A 22,071-nucleotide genomic window follows, 5' to 3' on the forward strand; every position below is an offset into this window, starting at 1 on the left:
TTACATACAAGAAAAAAAAAACATTTCATAATATACTGCATTCTTAAATGTTACAACAAGAACTGTTTAACAAAACAGACTTTTTTCCTCAAGGGAATAATACAGCCCACAAAACAATGATAATATTTCATGTCTTTATTGAACACATCCATTAAACATTCACAGTGCTGGTGGAAAAAGTGGTGGAACAATAACCTCAACCAAGCATTTGCAGTAGCTGCAGAATGCTCAGGAGGAATTTTGGACCATTCCTCCTGAGATCTGCTTTAGCTCCTCTGTCGTATTCTTATTCGTATTCTTAGTCTAATGTGAATGGCTCTCTTGAGGTCATTCCAAGATTCAGGTCTGGGATCTGACTGGGTCAGGAAGCAGCCCCAAATCATGATGCTCCCTTCACCATACCTCACCATTAGGATGATGTGTTCCTGTTAGTATGCAGTGCCTTTTTTTTCTTTTCTTTTCTTTTCTTTTTTTTTACCAAATACACATCATTGTGTGTTCTTCCCAAACAACTTGTCCTTTGATTCATCAGACCACAAAACATTTTCCCAGCAGTGTTGTGGAGTGCATGCACTGATGTGTTTTTGGAAAGCTGTGGCTTCACAGGCTGGTTCAATGTATTGTGTATGGTAGACTCTCATGGTTTCTCCAAGTCTTTAGCTGTTACATTATGCTTCTTCTTTTCTTTTCTTTTTTTCTTTTTTTTTACCTCACTGTGCATTCTGTGTCATGCCCTTGGTGTCAATTTGGCTAGACGACTAGAGGCTAGAGTCGTCACAGCACTAAATCATGTCCAGTTTGTCTAACTGTAGACTGGTGAACACCTAAGGTCTTTGAGATGACTTTGTAACCCCTTCCAGTGTTGTGCAGCTCAACAATTCTTGACTGTATAGGTCTTCAGAGATCTCTTTTCTGCAAGGCATGACTCAGCAGATGCTTATACTGTCCTTATGTCCTTATACTGATATTTCTTTACAAATATTATTTCTCATGATGAACATTTGTGCAACAAAATTGTATGATTCCTTGTGTTTTTATACATATGACAGGATGGGAATACTCTTCCTCTGCCTCCTCCTCAGATCTGTGGTCTGCTCTGCAGACTGCTGTATTTTTTTATCACTTACTAATTTGTATTAAAAACATTAGTGTGAATAGTATGAGATTACAGTGGCACTGAGACCGTCAGGCAGGGCCAACAAAAGGCTGCATGCCTTCATATGTTCCACCAACAGCTGCCTCTGTAGACTGCTCAGCAGAGCGCAGAGGAGGGGAATGGGCCCAGCGCAGCAGCAGCAGTCAGTTCAGGAGCAGACGCCTGTTGCTGTTTCGTTGCAGACATACAGACAATAAGAAGAGTGAACCGCTTCTTCCAGTAGATTTATTTAACCTGTCTTATAGTTAGGAAAGATGGCAGAAAAACCCGGAATGTCTTTTGAACAGTTACCCGGCTCCGCTGGAGTCATGTTGTCAGCGTTTTCTCTGCCCATGAAAGCGGAGCGCAGTCGGAATAAGGAGCGACTGGAGGCCAGCCTGGCCGGCTTGTGTGAGTTGGAACTTCTCAAACAGAGACAGGAAAGCAGGGTGTTGAGCGCGCTTTGCCTCGGGGACTCTCCGTTTACCGGGCGCCCGCCGTGGGGAGCCTTACGCTCGGCACGCTGCTCCGTAGACGCACCTAACGGCAACGCGTCGGACGATTACGGCCTGAAAGTCCAAACTGTAAGTCCTGTTTATCTGATGAGTGTGTGAGGTCGAAGTCTGGCAGATGTAAAGCACCGTTAATCTGTTTAGAGAACTTTGCATTCTAAGACCCTCCATTGTGAGGCCGTGTTTTTTGTGGTCAGGCGGGACTGTGTTGTACACAGAGATAAGTGCACTGCTGGGTCACTGCTTACAGTCATGGGTCATTTCTTTAGAAGTAGATTAGAGATGAAATGGTTCTGACACATTTTCCTGTTTGGAGCCTCCTTGTGGAATATTTTGACTTTCTATGGTCAGTACTTTATTACCAATGATTTTACTTGTAAAAATGAAAAAACAACAACTTTACCTTGGTCTGTCACTGACCACAGTGTGTGTGTGTGTGTGTGTGTGTGTGTGTGTTGCTGCATGGATACAGGCAGACATTACCATTTAGGGGCAAATATGAGGCAAGCTCATTACCTTGTCCATGCTGACACACACATCCAGACATTCTGTGATTTTAGTCACAGCAGTTTCACCTGACAGAAACATATATCTGCATTAAATCTAACATCATTATTGTTTTTTTAAATAAATATATCTCATCAAACCAGAAACTTTGAGCATCTGCTCTTCAGTTCAGCAGTTTTTCTCCTAAGTAGGAAAAAAGAGCAAACAGTATATATTTATAGTTACATTACCTACAGGCCCTAATCCTAATGTCTTTAGCAGAACAGACTATGGTGCACTGGTATTAAACACTTAAAGTGATATTTTGAAACTTTTCAGTGTATGTAGACAGGATGAGGCTTACAAGTGAAGGAACTCATCGTTCCTGCACTCACCAATGAACCACTGGCTATGTACAAGACAGCTTTTGTCTGATTCTTTATCATTTTTTTTCTACACTGTATGCTTTCACTGAACCAAATTTCTGACTGTCCAGTAGACATTTCATTGTTCTACAGGACAGTACAAAATAGAAAAAATAGATACTAAGGGTCATTATTAAAGAAAACAAGCAGCCGGACAACAGATTGTTCTTTCCCTGAAATTTGTATAATTAAGACTATAAAGCATTAAAGTGTGTAAGATTTAACATATAAGAGCTGCGTCTGGTCACAGCCTCTTTTCTCAGTCAGCTATATACTTCTGTGTAATTCCTAAACTGTGACACAAGGCACTTAATTCATTTGCATGAAGGTCGTCTGCATGGCTGCGGTTTGATTGGATAACTGAAATAGCCGGAATTCCTTCTGTAAAGACTTGATGACACCAGCAGAGTTTGGAAACAAACAAATCTAACAGAACATTCTAAACCTTCCCATGTTTTCTCCAGTTAGTCGTTGCTGTAAATAAGATAATGATATAGCCAATAGATCAATATATGTTGTTACTGGAATACTCTGATCAGGTTCTGTTTTATTTAATTTTTTATTACTCTTAATGGAACTCTGTCACATATAGAGACTGAACAGTGGCCTGGCTCCTGGGCTTTACTAGCCAGCAGCTGGGTGTATTGACTGTTTCAGATCCATGGAGCAAAACCCATTAAACATATTGCTCCAATATTAGAGTCTGTCGAATCTCATGGATTTCTTGTGATAATGGTTATTATCAGGAACAGAGTTGCTGTGGTTTACAAAGCTTGTCTGGACGATTGGTTCTATTTTATCATGTTGCTTTCAAGGCCAGTTTCTGCTCTGGACTTGAATGATTCTTGGTGTTTATCACGTCTGCCTTGTCTCTTTCGAACAGTCTCTTTAAAAGATCTGTAAGATCAGTAGTAAATCTCTACTGCACATTTGTTTCCGTGGGAAGTAGTTAAATTATATGTGTAATTCACCATACTCTGCCAAAGTTGCCTTCTCAGCTCTACTGGCAATGAAATCTGCCATTTTTTGTTTTCATTACAGTTCCACACAGTATGCTAATGTGCATAATTTTAATTAATGATGTCAAATTCCCCTTAGCATATACCGGTACATATATGTGTGTGTTTGTGAGTGGAAGACAAAGAAAAGCCTTGTGTGTGCGATTCAGTAAAAGCAGAGCCAGGCTGAGAAAGAATGCATGTTTGTGTATGACAGGGTATGTGTGTTTATTGCTCAGCAAGAACTGCTGACAGCCATGTGACAGCCGACAGCAGCTGCACAACCTTCACTGTGGCCTCCTGGACTTCTGAAGACTAATGAGAGCAATGAGACACATCTTTGTGTGTCTACTGTGCATAATCCGATGATCACCATATACCACTATCATATCATATTGTTTATTTTTTGGCATTAGGAGATTTAAGGACATGTTGTGAAGTATCTGTGACAGTGAAGTGATAATGTAGTGATAGTGAGTATAGAACAGCTTCACGACAGAACACCACAACAGAACACAATGACAGAACACGATGAGGACAGTATATCGTTATATATATATATAATTGCCCCTTGACTTACTAATAGAACATAGAACTGCTCAGAGGCTAACTTTCAAATACTGTGGCATCCAGTGCCTGCATGCATACAGTATAGTGTGTTTGTTTGTGTTGCCCTTCAACATACTCTTCAGGGGAAGCTTTTAACAGCTGTGTGGCCACCCTGTCACTGCAGCCTGACGCAAACATTCTCAACTATAATGGATGTGCTTTGCTTTAGATGTCACACCTCACGGTAGCAGTTGTGATTTGTTTACGCTGTTGTCATTGAATAGACTGACCACTGATCATTTGCCTGAGGTGTCTTGAAACACAAACTTGGTTACTATATGTAACAGCTGTGCAGCTTCTGTGTCAGGCAAAGAAAACGTCACTCACTTATAACCAGCAAGGACACAGTTCCCACGGAAACCAACCCAATTCCAATGAGTACAGGCAAAGCAGGGACTACTGTTTGAAGCCATATTTATTTGTTTATTGACACATTTATTTTTGTATCCATCTGTAATATTATTAATGATAATAATAATAATGAAAAACTGAAGACCACATTATATATAATGTTGTGCTTTTCAGCCTTTATTTGATAGTGTAGGTGGAGACAGACAGGAAGCATTTTAAGTGAGTTGAGTTAGCATGCAACCAAAGGAGTGGACTAAGTTGTGAGTGAGGCTTTTCTTTCAGAAGTCATACCTTGATAATGCTTTATCAACATCTGTTATGATCAGGCCTAACCATGTTTTTAATAAACATTATGGGTATGTGATAGATCCATAATAGAATAGAGTAGATCTTCATTGTGATTGTCACAAGTATGACATTTTGTATACCAATTGATCTTTCTGATTACATGTCATGTCCTGTGATCTTATTTTGGTTAAACTAGTTTATGCTGAGGACTGGGTACAATATTTACATTATTATTCACATTATTTATTACCTGTTCCTTATAATGTAAGACAAAAGCTTCTCTGAGCATCAGAAGTAAACTCAGCTACAAAGAAACACATGGAACATACTATTGATTAAGATGGGAAACACAGAGATCCTTCACAGCATGGTGTACTTTTTATGTATAATTGAAGTTAAAGGTAGGGTAGGAGAGTTCATTCTGATGCACTTTTTTTTTAATTAGTGTAACTTCTCTTTACAATCCGATAGCAACCGATTAGTTCGGCAGTTTCGCTTTAAAACAAAGAATATTAATCATCTGTGGAAGCTATAAAACACTAAAAACATCAGCCAATCCTACCTAACATGTTTGTTAGATATACACCTTTTTTAGTTAGTATATTATATAGTATAGTATATTAGTTCCCACTACCTTACAGTATGTTTCTTACCGTATTGGTCTCAGAGTTCCTCTGTGTTTTGGTAGTTCCACTTCAAGTGATCTGACTTGCCTTAGGCACAACAACACTGATCTGATGTGATATCACTGTCCATTTGACCTCCATGTGAAACCAAAGCTGATCTGAAGAGTCTTAGGTAACCCAGCTGAACAGGGAAATACGGTGTAGTTGTGTTTTTGCTATCTTCTTGTTTAAAAAGGTATGCGGGCCAGCAAAGGTAACATACCAGTGTGACCTTCGAACACAAGCTGTCAGGCAGGCATTGAAGTGATGTGTTGAAAGGATTTTGTGGAATTTTGAAAAAAAAGAGGCGCAGCATGTCAGACAAATTGTTGGATGAAATAGTTTAACTACCTGACAACAAGAAACACAACTAATACAACATGCAAAAATGCAGATGGTATTTATTGCAAGTTGTACAGTCTCTGTACAGTATATGGGTCCAGTTATCTTGTACAACAGTTGGATTCTTGCTGAGAAAGATGCACACATTCAATTGCATACCAGGCAATCTTTAAAAGCGACAGTCCTTTCCAAACCTAAGAGATACATCAACTTTTTCAGGATACATCATGGGATGTAGCATCCTCAGATGTGTCAGGTCTTTCAGGAGACTGTTGGTTCTTTGAGTTCGGGCTGTTTGGAACTGTTTGCCTGAGATGACTACATCTGGCCTCAACATTGTTGAGTTTCTGGAAAATACCATAAAAGTTTATAATATGTTTTGATAGAATAACCATTGCTAGTTCAAGAGACTTTGCTTGGACGAATAAAGGACAGAGAAGAGGCAGGACCAGAAAGATGTGTGTGAGAACAGGGCTCAGTCTCATCATTGACCTATAGTAATTATTGAGCTAAGGTAACAATGTGAAAAGTGCCATGATTTGACTCTTGGTCCTGCCTGACTCTGAGTCTCTATAGCACAGGCCCCTTCCTGAATGCAGTGCTGAAAGAAAAAACAGCCAAGAAATATAAGGGCTCCTGACACTAACTGTAGGAAAAACAGATGCTCTGTGGAGGAAATTCCTTGAGGGAAATCGTAGCATTTCTCCTTGTACAGTGCCACCATACAAGCATCATGCCACAATATGCAGTTACAAATGACATAAAGTGAGAGTAACTTTAAGCATCTCAGTCCGTCAGCCACACAGCATCTTCATTCTTTGAGCTTTGTTTCAACTTTGTTTGTTGGTGTGATTGCCCTCAGATCAAATCTCAGAACCAGTGACAACATGGAGTCCTCCCATGGGTAGCACACATCTACTCTTCAGGCTCATTGAGAATATCTGTCCTAATGCTAGAGCATAGCTTTGTCTTAAAAAATTCCAAATTGATGAACAAAGGAAAGTAAAGGCAGTCTTGATTGGCACTGTAATAGAAACACTTCTCTTGTGGATCCTTATGCTGATTATGTAGTGTTAAAGAATATGTTCAAAAGCAGTATGAATGAGTGCACTATTGTGTTTGTTTTCTTTGAATGTTGTGATACAATATAAACATCACTGTGTGTTAAAACTGTATATAACCTACTTTATCTAAGGATAATGTACAATGCTTTCACCATTACACTTCAAACAGTTAGGTAAGCATGTTACTTTATCTTTTTGAGATGGGCAGACCTCTATTGGCATCGCTTGGTGGTGGCAGAGAACATGATTGTCAAGGAGCTGCTGGTGGAAACCTTGCAGTACTACTTGATCCTGCTGCCAGCTTCACACTCCTTTGTTTCAAATGAAACACAAGTGGACCATTATGAGACTTATTTCTCTCCATAATAAATGAATCATTAAACTTGACAGAAATAGGAATAGATTTGATTTGAAACCAGGCTTGTTAATTTGACTTACCGGTAAGTTCACCACCACAATATTCACCTCATTGGACTTCCTGTATATACTCTAGATGACATCAATGGTGTCACCGGATGAGACCAAGTGTGAGGGGTGAATTTGATTTGTCTAGTTGATGTATTTAAATGGAGCTGTATTATTGTATACATTTGGTTTAGTATGGTCATAAATACACTCAACAAAAATATAAACGCAACACTTTTGTTTTTGCTCCCATGTTTCATGAGATGGACTTGAAGATCTAAACTTCATTCCAGATACACAATATTACCATTCCTCTCAAACATTGTTCACAAATCTGTCTAAATGTGTGATAGTGAGCACTTCTGCTTTGCTGAGATAACCCATCCCACCTCACAGGTGTGCCACATCAAGATGCTGATCTGACATCATGATTAGTGCACAGCTGTACCTCAAACTGCCCACAATAAATATTTATATTTTTGTTGAGTGTATGTGATATATGCTTGTCAGAATGCACAGGATCAGTTTACATTGTACCTGCTCTTTCTTGTTTTTAGAAGAGGCAGGGCTGAGCAATTATACTGCAACTAAGGGGTAGCTGTTGTAGTGTTGGTTTACTGTTGAGAGTGTAGAATTGCGCATGTCATAAGTTCAGTTACTATGCGTTGAGTTGTTTGTTCAGTTAAGCTGATGAAGTTGTTTCATTTAAATTTTTGTAAATGTACGTTTTGTTCATGAGCATGTTGGAAACACTGTGAAGAAATTACAAATGGGACAAGGACAAATTTTCTTGAGTCCATCTTCTACATAAATTCAAGCTACTCTGGCCAATTTACCACATCCATATTGCCCAATCCTACTTTTATCTGTTCATTTAGCCCACTTAAAATTTCATTTGGAAATTAACGTATCATTTTTTGAGTGTTAAGTGTGATAGTTATTACACTGAGCCTAAAAATATAGGAGATATGTATGTAACATATGAGCTGAGTTCAACCTGTGCAGTTTGAACATTTTCTGGGGTGTAGTCACACACAGTATGGCCGTTATCGGACCCTTTAAGGTCCAAGTGTCAGCTTTACACCTCAAGGGTTTATAGCTGCTGAATGTGTGTAAATGTGTGCCAGTCTGTGTGTGTGTGTGTGAGTGTACGCACTTCCATGAAGGAAACAAGCAGCCATTGAGTCAGTGTGGCCTTGCATTAGTAGCTGCTTCAACCTGTACACAGCCCCATTTATACAGAGCATTCTGGTCTTAACTGATGTGCCCAGATGGTTTGTTACATAGAACCATCTTAAAAGTTGCGCTTAAAATACATGCACTTTTAAGGAATACTTGGCAAGTTATTGGCATGTCATTGGAATATGTCGATCACAAGGAAACTTCAACCCAACCCCATTCCAGCGCTTCTCACTGTCGTCACACTGAGGTCACACTGCCTTTTTAACCCTCAAAATCTAATCATCTCCTCATGCAAAATATGCCAAATTTGAAATTAATTTAGAGTTTCTGAGATATTGTGTTCATGAAACAGATTTCCATCAGCAACAGCTGACACTGGAACAGAGAAGTAAAAGTCAGATGTGGATGGATAGTGTGAAATTCCAAATCTATAATATATATATTATAGATTTTGTCACTAATCTGTTGTGAAGTAAATTCTTCAATGATCATGGTGTTGTTCTTTCTCTTTGTGTTTCAGAAGAGCCTGCAGTCTTCTCACTGCAGTATAAAGTCATCTTTAGAACAGCAGGTTGCAGAGCTAAAGGTAAACACTGAGATCAAGTCCACAGATCCTGCATGCCTGGAGGACAGACAGCTCAGTTCAGGTAAAATCTCACAACGTTTCTCCCAAACAACAAATTCCTGTGAAAGCATGTGCCGTATGAATGTAACACAGCATGTACAATATGTTCCTTTTACAGTAGGAGAAATGTTTTGGATTCAAATATTCTTAAATTTTATACACACATGCCTGGCCAAGAAAAGGTTCCACTTAAATTTAATGAAGCAAACATGCAAGAGCCTTACATTGGATGATTACTGCAGTGATTAATATGTTCAAGAGAGCAACAATTTATTTAATTCTACCTGATGAAGCGAGTAGCTTCTGATTTATTAAACAACCATGTCAGTAGATTATCCAAGAATTTGAAGCAGGGCACCTGGACTTATAAGAGTTTCTCCAAACAGCTTCACCAGTTCTAATTGTTGATTGGGGAATACAGGTTTTTATGTGGTTGAGGACTTCTGTAGTTGGAGTGCATTACACATAATACTACATTGTGTTTGCTCTGTTTTTACAGGAGAATTCCCTGTAGTCAAAAAAAATGGGTCTCCTGAATCAAATTGTTGTCCGGGGATCCCCCATTCTCTTTTAGACCCAGAGAGGACAGGGGAGACAGAGACAGGAGATGCATGGGTGTCAGACCCAACAAGACAAACCATGGTTACTGATCCATTGGAGAAGCTGAAGGATATTGACCCTTACCCACAAGCCCAAAAGACAGAGACATATATATTGGGACTGATTCAACGACGAGCTTTAACCACACGACCATCAAAGCCCCGCACCAGCCTGGCACACGATGCTCGAGCGGTAAGCGTGGTGAGGCAGAGTAGTTTATACCGCAAAGATGAGCAACATTCACCAAAGCAGGTGTCTGTTCAAGACAGTTCTCTGCCTTCACAATATTTAGAAGGAACTACTTCACAGGCATGCTATACTGTAGATCAGGAGCATTATATAAGTACAGGAATAACCGAGGATGCACCACCTTCATACCACCACCCTGTCCAGCATCAAATTGGGCTTTATCACAGGCCTAAGCACACCTCCCGTTCAACCTCGCTTGACTATCCATTCTGCAGAGCACAACAAGCCCATCCAGACTCCAGCACCGGTGACCCTGATTTCCCCCATCATTTCCACAACTACCCTTCCTCTCAAGCTGTGCCACAGCCTCACCAACCATCTTCTCATGATGAGCACCTTGTTAATGCTGAGTATATTCCAGCCCACCCCTGCAGAGCTTCAACCCGAGCTTTTGCACATCATCATTCCAACCCCCACAAGAGCTCCGGCGTGAGCAGGACCCACCGAAGCACATACTCTCCAGACAGAGGCCATCATCAGGAACAGCAGCACATAGCGCCACCAAACCAACCCGTCAGATCCCGAGGAGGCCTGAAGAAGTGTAGATCAAATGAAGACAGTGCCAGAAGTAGTGCCAACAAAAAGCCGGGAAAGAAGGCATGCAGGTCTCAGTCAGAAAACAGTCTGCAAAAGGTTTCAGAGCGTAAGTACAATACAGTAGAGAGGGATGGTGGAGGGAGTGGAAGTGGTGGTAGGGGAAGCCGTGGTAGTCAGTCAAGGAGCAAGAAACAACAAGGAAGTAGTAGCTGCAGACGCTGGCAGTCTACTCTGGAACTCAGCCAAGATGAGGCTGATCAACAACCCACGCAAGCAGCTATGCAAAGCTCTTCATCTTCAAACCAAAGGGACCATTGTCTGAGGCGGACACGCAAATCTCGCCTTACACATGCATTGTATGCCTACCCACACCACAACCACCACCACTCCATGGAGTACCAATTGGAGAGGGATCAAGTGCAGCTGTGCCAGCCCAGTGAGGACGACCCTCACCAAGGTCAGGGTGAGTCTGAGTCTAGCATGAGTGAGGCTGATTCTCCAGACTCCAGCTCTTTGTCCAGTGACTCAGATGAAAGTGGTGGTCTGGTTTGGCCTCAACAAGTACCCCCACAACTTTGCCTTCCATCCCCTCCTGTACCACCTGGTGCACCTCTGCATCCCAAAGCGTTTGTTAAGATTAAGGCTTCACATGCCCTAAAGAAGAAGATTTTGCGCTTTCGCACTGGTTCACTCAAAGTAATGACCACAGTTTAAGAGGAATGCTGGCTAAATTAATGTAGAATATCCATGACAGTATTTTGATAAACTGATTAAATGAACTGATACAAGAACAGTAGAATTGAGGAAGCCACTCAGGGGAGTGATGAAATGTCTTCAGAAAAATCCACGAACAATGTGATATCATGGATGATTCATACCTTGTTAAAAAGCTCTTTTATTTGTTCCTATCAGCCCATGAGTATTACCATACAAGTGGACACCCATTGAGTATGTCAATGCCATAGCTCAGTGGTAACAGTAGGAGTGTACCCACATATTATTCATCATGAAAGGCCATTTTCCATAGTCCTACCCTTAAACCTGTTATTTTTGTATGGCTTTGTATAAGTGTGACAAGTGTGCTGTGCTGTGACGTAAATAAGAACAACAGCATAATGCTAAGAGGAAATGTGCAGCCCATAACTTACAACTTCCTACATTCACCTTAAAAGCCATTGTTCAATTCAGTCTTTTTTATATGTCTTCAACAGTTTACAAGTATGCGGTGTGACCACAAATCAGATATCAAACTTTGGACCACACCTAGAAGTGACTCAAGTCTAGTCTGGGTTGCATCATCTGGAATAATCAGATTTGAGTCACTTCAGTGTAGTCTGAAGAGTATAGTGTTTGTTTGAGAGACATACATTGTAGATTAGTGCTAACATGTTGCCATGACAACAACCTGGACAAGTTTCTTAGCAAATTGCAAATTGCAAAAGATGAAGATGACAATATGGTGGACTGATTCTAATAATAATTCTGCATTATGTTTTTAGTTATTTATTGTTTGTAATTGAGATTTTTTAACATGCATATTTAAAAAATTAGGCTTAGGTTGTCAGCTTCCATTCAAAGGAAGTTTACAATTTTTTTCTCCTATGTACAAATTCTGTTTCAACTTTTACATATATGCACAGTGGAAATTTATACAATACTATAGTTCCATACAAGGAAAAAAACAAAAGTTGTTATCAATTACTGTTACATCATACTATAATTAAACAGGAAAATATACAATAACAACCAAAGGTGGGTTGTAAATACAGGGTACTTGTGTTTGAAATCTGTGGATAAGATCAATAAATATTTCAATAAATAGATAGATATTAGTAGCCATTATTTAAAATATACCGATTGAGTCGTTATGATCACTTACATTTGGTGTCTGCCTTATCTTTACTTTGCTGGGAAAAACCACGTTTATTAGTATATATAATTCTTAATAGCCTGGAACCTTCCCTAGTTTCCCCAAATTTATATTTCAGAAAAATGTTGGGGAAAGATAAATGCTCTACAGCCTTTATAATAACAGTCTCTCAGTTATGAAATACACACACTTTTACCTTGATTAATACAATTCCTATGTAATCCTAAAAGTTGGTTATAAGCAACAAGACCCGCATCCATATGTAGCAACATGCATTTTGTCAATATTTGTTAGATTGGTTTTACATTTTTTTGCCTGTGCAGCAGTGTGTTTAAATGTTTCTGTGGTATATACTTACCCTGCTTTTTGTTACCTACTTTTTACCCTACCTTTTCCTGTATTTATCTGGCCAATGGACAACAGTTGAAATTAAAGCAATGGCTTATTACTGTCCTCAAACAGACAATAGTGGATGATTATGCAATGCTGGCTTTTATGCAGTTTGCAAGAGAATTTTGCTTGTAAGAATCACCAACGCAATGACAAAGATTAGTGAATATATATAAAAAGGTTAAAAAAAAAAACAACTTTTATTGAAGCCTGCTTACTCTCAGGAGCCTATTAGACTGATAAGACCCCACTGACGATGACACTAGGGTTTAAAAAAAAAGGAGGGTTGGAGCGTCTAGCGTGTGTGTGTCTAATTAAGAAAATTCTCACACAAAGAGCAAATACTCCTGAGGGATGTGTCTAAATTGTTATGAAGCAATTAAAGGTTTCTATTGTTTCAACTGCTTTTGTAGACCATTAAAACATTATGATCACAAAAAGGTATTTCATGTCGCATTGTTACTTGAAGTATTTCACAGTATTTTCACTATCATGCACTAACCTGCTATTCTTTGAGAAATGCAGCAAATAAAAAAAGTCTCTTAAAAAAGTTGTGGTGCTTTATAATTCTGGATCTGCATCATGCAATCATCTTTTGGAGGTTTGTTCAATGCGTCATTGTAGGTATTATTGCCATGTGAATATCTTCAGACAGACACAGAAAAAAAAACACAAAAATACACACAAGCAGTAAATATTCTATATGTATAATACTTATTACATTAATACTGATGTTGCTAACTCTTTCTGCTCTTACAATATGACAGCTGTGATTGTGCTGTAAACAAATAGCCTTCTAGCAGCATTGCCATTGCAAATGTTCAACCATGACTGCAGCTACTATTACCACCTATCTACCATCTTTGCCACCAATAAGAAATGAATGCTAGACATATTTCTGTCTGGAAAAGTAACTGTAAAACTACTTTGGCTTAGACACAGTCACAGAGACCACTCATCTATCAAAGTCAAGCCCAGTGTAAAGTTAGAGGCCATACATGAGTGTGTGTGTGTGTGTGTGCACAAAGGCCTGGTTTGTATGCAGTATGCATTCTAGCTATTTTACCTCATGAAAGTAAGAGGGAAAGGGACAAAAATGAGACAGAAACAGTTTGTCAACTGCAGTGCTTTCACTCATATCATATCCTTCCCTCCTTCGTCCTCCCATCTGTTAGTGGTTAAAAGAAACATGCTCACTTCAGGGCCAAAAAACCTGGTGTATTTCCTGCTTTAAAGAGAGAGCATGCAGTAGAGAAGCAAGAAAGGAGAAGGAGAGGAAGGGGAGACCAGAGAGGCCCAGAGCCTGCAGAGGAAACCCGCACTGAGAAACAGAGACGGTGACATAGGGAGGGAGTTGGGGGTTGGATGAAACCCTCGTGCGCATACATCTGGCTTTGATTAGCCAGACACAGAGGGTGATGGTGAGAGAGAGGAGACAGAGGGGCTTTTATTTTTGGCACTTATGGGGGATACACAGTGATTGACCTATTTATTTTTTTCCACATTCTTTTTGAGTTAAGCTCCTTTCATTCTCATTTCAATATCTGGATTAACTTTCTCTCTAAAAACAAAGCAGCAGAGAGGCAGTTTAAGGTGTGGTCTATTTTCTTCTCCTTGATTTAGTTTTTTCTTCCAAAAAATCTTCTCAAAAAAATAAAATAAATACTCCTGACCTGGCAGATGCATTGATGGATCAATCTTAATGTTTGATACTTAGCCTTGATCAAGACATGGTCCCTGCAAGTTCAGTTCGTGTATGCTAATTTCTCACTCCAAAACCTATGCTACTACTAATCCTGTACTATATGAAAACAGCTCAATTACAACTAGAAGTAGAGAACTCAGACATGAACTCACACATTATGGGTAAATGATTCTGGCTTTCAGAATACATGTCCACATGTACAAACACTGGACTTCAAATGTAAAATAAATAAGAGCAAAAGTATGTAGTACTTCTAATTTTTGACTTTCCCACAGCTGCTGTGAATTGTCTGGTTGCCCTGCTTTTTTGTGATTAAACTGCATCAGTTGAGTGTGATGTTGAGACAAGACCAGGTTACATGTTTTTAAACAGATTTATTGAGAGATTAGAGGGAAGAAATGGACGGATAATGGGGTTAAATGAAAAGAATTGAAGGAATGGAGAAAAAAATGAGAGGATAAGATGGCAGTGAGGGGGTGTTGGATGAGGAGATGTAGGCATAGGTTTGAGGGGGTGGGAGGATGGGGATGAGATGAAAGGTGTGGTGGAAGGAAGGATTGTCCTGGAGTTTGAATGGAGGGTCAACCGAGGCTAAAGGAGACTGGGGAAGCATCACTGGAAAGAGAAATCTGGGTGTTTTTGTCAGCTTTGACTGGGTGTTTCTGTCCTAAAGGTTTCATGAGGAGAGAATAAATAGAGCCTTTGAGATATCATTTGGGTGGCAGTGTCTTTATCTGGGGTAAGCTTGTGACCACCACTGAGAACATCAAAAGGGGCGAGGTGGGAAGAACTTCCAAACCTGTATGGAACCTGTGGGTGAAACCTTGGATGAAGTTTTTTTTTTTTTTTGAGGGAGTAGATGAGAGAATTGCTTAAGTGTTATGTATTGTGTATTTAGCCTCTGGGTGTCGTTTCAGTTTTGCTAGTTTGTCGTTGTTTGTTTCATGTTTCATGTTCCAGCCAGTTATTCTGTTTTAATAGAGATTCTGACCTGTCCCATGTTTTCTGCCTGCCTGAGTTATATTGTCTGTGGGTGTTGGGTCAGGCTCAGCACCTTTTGCAGTGAGTGTTATTCAGCCCATCAATAATGGATGGACTTATGTTAGTAGACAGTAGCTAACAAGTTAGTGCACCAGTGCACCTACATAATGATTGAACAACATGATGAAAACACAGCGCACAGCATGACACATTCACTCTTCATCCACATCCAGAGTCTAAACTCAGTCCAGAGGACAGTCCTCTCTGTCAGCCTGCCTCAACCCCAACCAACAAAACAAAACCTAATTTGCCCAGCCTCAACACGATTGCCACAATCTAAATCCAAAATAAACCGATACGTTTTTTCTGTTCATGTCACATTAAGATGTTAACACACATCAGTGTAGGCGCAGGCTTCCATGGCGGACATGAAATGAAATGCATTCCCATTCTCACTGAGAAGACACTGACTGATGGATGATCATACAGCTTACAGTTCTAAAATCGACATTGTTTTGATACACGGACTGTAAAACCAAGTTGTAAATTCTGACCTAACGCTGTAATGTATTGCTTATTTCACTAAGTCCGTGTTTTGTCCTAACTTATTGCCTATTGCACAGCACTAGGTGAGTATGAGGCCAGACTGGCATCCCTCTGCAGCTGTGACAGAGACGCTGGCCCTGACCCCACATCTCAGATGTGTCTGTGATGCTGCTCTCAGCTTCCACATTTTCTGTAAAAATAAATGATATTACTTTTTGTATCTCTGTGTGTTCAGTCTGTTTAATGTGTCACTGAGGTTTGGTTGGTTCTAATTGCTAATAAGCAATATCTAAATAGTGTTTTTATTTAATGTACCTCTGGATAACCACACAACCTAAAATATCCAAATCGCATTGGCTGTGCTGGCAGGATGCCAGAAAGTGTGGTCTCTCCGACGATGGGGTCCACTTGTTATTTATTTTGGGTTAGCTCCAGCATCCCTGGGACTGCAACACTCTGCTGCGTTCTATTTACATTGACTTTGATGTCTGACCATTTTTAATTTATTTCAGCTGTGGTGCGATGTTAAGCACTCCAGCTCGATTTTCTTTTTTCTTTTATAACATTTAGTTAGAGGAAAAAACACAAATTAAAAATGTTGTACATTAATACGTTATTTGGACAAAAGGTGAAAGCTCTGTGGACTGCATAATCACATATCAGCTTCTGCTGATTATATCCAAGCTTACAGTGTCACTATGAATACCACAGGACTGATTACAAAGTAGTTTCAGACATTTGGAAAGGAAGGTATGGACATTATGATGTGAGTTTCTTTGTGCTGTGGCATATCTAACTACATATCAGTGGCATGTGTTGCTCTGCTACCCTCTGGAGGCCAACTGCTGTATATCATGGTCACTGCAAAAACCTACAGTACATTGAAAACAACTTGGGCAAGTCTAGAAATATACTGGTTAATGTAACATTCATTCTAAACAGTAGCTATTATCAATTTGATGCATTTAATTGTGTGACTCTCTGAGCATCTCGGCTGTTTCACTGTATAACTAGTTAAAATGTTAGTGGTAATATAGGCTACGTACAATCAGACATTGGATTGTTTTGTCAAATTGACTTGATTATTGTTTTTGTGCTTTACAATGTATTTTTGTAGCTGTGCTCTGTTGAGCATAATAAGTCAGAAAAACAATAAACAGTGAATATCAAGTGTGTTTTGTACACTAGTAGGCCCAATTCATTTCCTTTTTTTTTACATCATTTTTGATAATAAATTAATTTAAACAACAAAAAATCTAAAAAGCCACATGGGAGCTGAAAGAGATGACTCTCTAAGAACCGGCTCTCATAAAAGAGCTGAAATTCCCATCACTACTGGCAAAAAAGATTTATACAGACCAAGCTTCAAGCAATTGCTATAGTTTATTTGAATTAGTCCACAGAAGCATCGATAGAAAATACTGGCAGTGATTTAGTTTTGTGATTCTTTTTTTTTTAATATTTTTTTTTCTATATTTTTCTTTGTACATTTGAGCATGTAACAGCATATACTGTTTAATAATTGATTTTAATCAGGAACACACAAACATGACAATGATACAATGAAAAAAACTAAAATTAAGAACATTTGCAGATTATATGCATCTTCTTTAAGCTGGAAGAAAACCAGTTATGAAAAAACTAGTTACCGGTATGTTCTCAGCAGTCGCACTGCTATATTTGATTTTTTTTCATTGTGTTAAGGGTAGGCACAATTAAATACACAGGGTCATTGCTGGCTAACAATAATGTGACTCCCATGAATAAATATAAACAGGACATTTTTAGGGCTGCACACATGCCACAGGGATGAGGGGCTTTATGACTGTTGTTGTGAGCCTTTTACTTTGGATTTAGAGCCACAGTTTTCCAACACAGAGCAGTGCTACTCCCCTGATCATTTTTTGCAATGTCGACACACCCATAAAGACACACACATGTATGTGCATATGTGTGTATGCAATAGTATTAATAATACTGGCAACAAGACATTAAAACTTCAGATGTTGGTCAGGTTTGGAAGGTATTTACCTCTTGGTTAGTTCACTAATTCCATGACTGATTTGTTCCATGACATAGTTTGGGTTCTTATTTCTATAGTTACGGTCACAACAAACATTTTAGACCTGCCTTAGGCTTTTGTATATATTAAAGAGTCATCATCTGACAACCCAGTCTCATTCCAAAACAATAAATAGTCATGCAATTTTGAAATCAACAATGGTTGTGTGAATGTCTAACCTTGTGTGTCTTTTGCTATGGAATAAGATCTGCTTTGCAAAAGAAAAACAATTATGTTCAGATGTTTATTGCTACAGTCTCTGGTTACCTTTAGTTAACCATAAAGTGTTAAACTAGAGGTGCCAATATAAGGAAAACAGAGCTGTTAGTAGAAATGGTCCACATATTTTACTGTGTCGCCGTGGCAACCAGCTGAAGGTGTTTTTTTTATTTATTTTTATAGGGATTTTATACGTGCATAGGTAGTGCATTACCTATGGCTACACACAGTTGGGATGAACTGCACTGGTTCAGCTCCTCAGGCAGGGTGGGGCAGCTTCAGGAGGGGTGGGGGAGGCTGGTGGGGTGAGTCGTACAAGGGATAGCTGACTCTGGGATGGTCCAATCGAAGTCTTCCTGGCACCAGAGCTGCAACAGCGACAATGGAAACACATGGATACCAAATCGCTGTAGATCCTAATTGTAATCCAATGGTTTATTTTGCCTTAAATGAAACTTTTAAACTTCTTCACTGTGAAAAGTTTGGTTAAGTGAAAACTATTCAACCTGAATTTGGTTAGCATTAATCATTGAATCAGACATAGAGAAGAGAATTAGATCTTACCCTTGTTCCATGTCTTCCGGCTGCTCTCCATCAGAGCCATGTGTGTGGTCAGAAGTGTGACCCCCCTCCTCATCACTTATAAGGCATTGTGAGGACTGGTGCACTTCCCCGCGCTCCAGTTCACTGTAGTCTGTGGGCTCCACAACAATAGAGGGAAGACGCTCCCTCCTATAGAGAAAGTCCTTAGGATAATCAGGCTCTTCATTGACGTCGACTTCAGGAAAGATCTGGAAATTGTTTGTGATTCATTAAGGTAATGGCAAATGTGATGACAAAACATTAATAATAATAATTATAAGCAGGGTCATCAAACTCAATTTGAACAAAGTGGAAGGAGGCGGGACACTGAGAGAGGTATATCCTACCTGATAGACTCTGCTCCCTCTTCTCTGACCTGTACTGTCCTCCATTTGAGATTCTACATGGCTGAGAATGTTCATACTGCAAGACACAGACATTTGAACTGAGGCTAGAAGAGAGCTGCATCAAGGTTGTATACAGTGAACAAAACAACAGGAAGGTGTTACTGTTAAAAACAACTGCAGAGATGATGAGGTAGGCAGCACGCTGAGTTAATCATGAAGCAAGCACATAATGACATAACAGGCTTGGGACAGCAGTGGGGGAGGGGGAGGATGTGGGAATAAAGACAGGAATGGCTACATATAGGTTACAGTGTATCTGGAAACAACAGTTAGGTGATTTTAGTGTTTATGATTTTAGTGTTTATGTTGTCGTGTTTATGTTGTCGCGAATCATTAAGAGGTCAACAAATCTGCATTAGAACAATACTAAGTGGACTAAATATAGCTGTTAAAACTAGGGCAGTGATTGACATAATGTTCTTAGGCTGCTGGTTTGTAATCCAATTTCAGCATCAAGGTTTCCCTGAAGCACGTTTCAGAAAAAGAAACTTTTTTCTTGTCGTACTCTGCTCATTTTACACATCTTGTTTCATTTCTCACAGCTCTAGAGGATAAAACTGTAAGTCGAAGGTGTGAGCAGGCCTTTAAATTGTGCAATGTGAACACCTTTGGAATATTGTAACTATGTCTTGTGGCTTACCTGTGTGAGGCAGGGATGCAGCTCATCTTTGCCGGGACCTTAAAATTGAAAACAAAAATGTATCCCAACAGAAATGAAACCTGACGAATCCTCTCTGCTGCAGTCACTTTCCTTTTTGTTTTCTTCCTTACAGTCACAGGTTCAGCTTCTTCTCTTCCATCACTCCTTCTTCTTCTCCTCTCCTGTTTCTCTCCTCCCCCCTCTTCATTTTCCCATAATGCCCTGTTTAGTGACGCACACAACGCTGGCCATTCACCCACGTGAAAGCCTGCTTTGCAGACTGACAAGCTTAGTGTCATCATCAATTGCAAACAAAACCTTGATGTAACATGTGAGCGCGCTGCGACACGGGGCCTTGTGTACACAGATTGGAAGGTGAGCTGTCTGATGCTGTACACATTCATCACATTTTGGAGATTATTTTACATCGTGGTTAATCCCAGCTTTCGCTCAAATAACACCAGCCATTCATTATTCAGAAGAGTCAATGGTGCCATGGTTGATAGGTAGAACTGTCTGATGTGAAAGTGAATATATATATATATATATATATATATATATATATATATATATAGAGAGAGAGAGAGAGAGAGAGAGAGAGAGAGAGACTGTTTATACTTGGATCATAGCTATTTTTGTGTTTCCAGGAGTGTGTGCTTGTTTCATGCAAAACAGTTTTCCTACCTAGGAAGGACAGTCTTCATGCTCCTATCCTGACCCCTTCTGTTACACGCATCATATTTACTTTGTTGCAGCAGCCATTACAGTCATTTTGTAGTTTAACCAGTAGAAGGTGCAAGTATATCTTAGCAGTGCTTTTATCTGTGTAGGTACTGTACTTCAGTTTCATTATTTCACAGTGTTTACCCTCTGGGTTCTCTATGGGGTATGATCGTGGTCTGAATTGCAGAACAATTTGTTCCCTTAAGCTGGTTGGAACAGAAAATAGCACCCTATTATATAAGGGACAGCATACTCAAAAATAAGGCTTGGCCACTGAGGGCTTTGTAAGTAACAAGTAAAATTTCAAAGTGTATTGTGGATTTTACAGGCAGTGGAGAAAACCCAGAATCTTTGTTGCTAATTGAATTTAGTGCTGCAGTGCAGTGTTTGGGGTCAGCTGAAGGCTTTTCAGACTTTATTTATCCTGGTGATAACACCATTAAGGAACATAGACTTGTTTTGTTCAGCATCGCACTGAGACAGCATGCAATACTGCAAAGGTTTAAAAAAGCTTATCTAAGCAATTGTTTAGATTCAAAGGATATATCTGGTTCCTGAGATGGTTTTGTCTGAATTACAAGTCATCCAGGCTTGTATTTGACGTGACTGAAATTTGACTAAGTGATCTGTTTCATAAATAAATACAGCTGAGTGTCATGGGCATAGTGTTTTCAAGTTATACATCCCAGGAAGAAGTGGTCACAATGGCAGACACTGATAACCTCCCCCAAACTGCTTGGATGGCACAGTAATTGAGAGAAAGCTTTAGTTCCCCAAATATTCCATGGGTGTCTAAATGTGAGTAATGTGAGTAAGATTGCTTATTATACATACCCCGACTAATGTGAGTAAGATTGCTTATTTTACAAGGTTGTCAAGAGGTTAAGCTTCAGCCTGGGCAGAAGCTATAATAGGGCATTAACCTGTCCTCAGGTTTTGGAAAAAGGCCAGGTATTCTCTCATACTAATGCAACTGTTAATGCCTTCAATTGACAGATTAATCTTTAGCTCTGCACCCTGGTGACTGAGTTGGCACGGAATAATGCACTCGGCTTTATCAGTGGTTTGATCAGTGATCGGTGGTTTGAACTAGTGCTGTGCGAGACAAACAAAATGTTCCCTAATGACTCTCTTTCACGACTCTCTTGTCTCCACATAGACAACTATGTGAGAGACAGTAGACACACCAGTGCACCATCATTCCTCCAAATTACACTAAGTAAGATTGGGGCTGCATATGTTGTCACTTCTGAATCCTTACCTAAAGAGCCAATGCAGTTTCGCCGAACCCTGCTGCCTCCTGCAGAACAGTGATGGTAGTGTCTCTACTGAAGCTGGGAGCTGAGAAATTGCTTGACTCACCAAAACTATTTTGCTCACCACATTTCAACATCCCCTCAAAAATGTTGAAACTCCCACCTAGCCCATGTTTTGTTAACGTCTTCCACTGCTGGCTGTGATTGACTGTGAAGG

At 39.7% G+C, this 22,071-nt stretch overlaps 1 protein-coding gene across 2 annotated transcripts; it reads left to right on the plus strand.

Moving 5' to 3' along the window:
• The first annotated feature begins 1,261 nt into the window (after positions 1–1,261).
• LOC114446674 (dapper homolog 3-like) lies at positions 1,262–12,973 on the plus strand. 2 transcript variants are annotated; one of them, XM_028422377.1, is made up of 3 exons: positions 1,262–1,719; positions 8,983–9,109; positions 9,587–12,973. In XM_028422377.1, the coding sequence occupies exons 1-3, from the start codon at positions 1,411–1,413 to the stop codon at positions 11,185–11,187; spliced, it is 2,037 nt and encodes a 678-aa protein (XP_028278178.1). In that variant the 5' UTR covers positions 1,262–1,410; the 3' UTR covers positions 11,188–12,973. The 2 variants fall into 2 exon arrangements, with proteins under 2 accessions (XP_028278178.1, XP_028278179.1); XM_028422378.1 differs by having other exon boundaries at positions 8,986–9,109.
• The last annotated feature ends 9,098 nt before the right edge of the window (positions 12,974–22,071 follow it).

This window comes from Parambassis ranga, chromosome 14 (genome assembly GCF_900634625.1).
Source record: "Parambassis ranga chromosome 14, fParRan2.1, whole genome shotgun sequence".
Classification (NCBI taxonomy): domain Eukaryota; kingdom Metazoa; phylum Chordata; class Actinopteri; family Ambassidae; genus Parambassis; species Parambassis ranga.

Bases quoted from the DNA above. Each gene is read 5' to 3' on its own strand.
- LOC114446674 (XM_028422377.1), top strand. From the start codon at position 1,411: ATGGCAGAAAAACCCGGAATGTCTTTTGAACAGTTACCCGGCTCCGCT. The intron at 1,720-8,982 runs GTAAGTCCTGTT...TTTGTGTTTCAG, and splicing joins ACGGCCTGAAAGTCCAAACT to AAGAGCCTGCAGTCTTCTCA. The intron at 9,110-9,586 runs GTAAAATCTCAC...CTGTTTTTACAG, and splicing joins GGACAGACAGCTCAGTTCAG to GAGAATTCCCTGTAGTCAAA.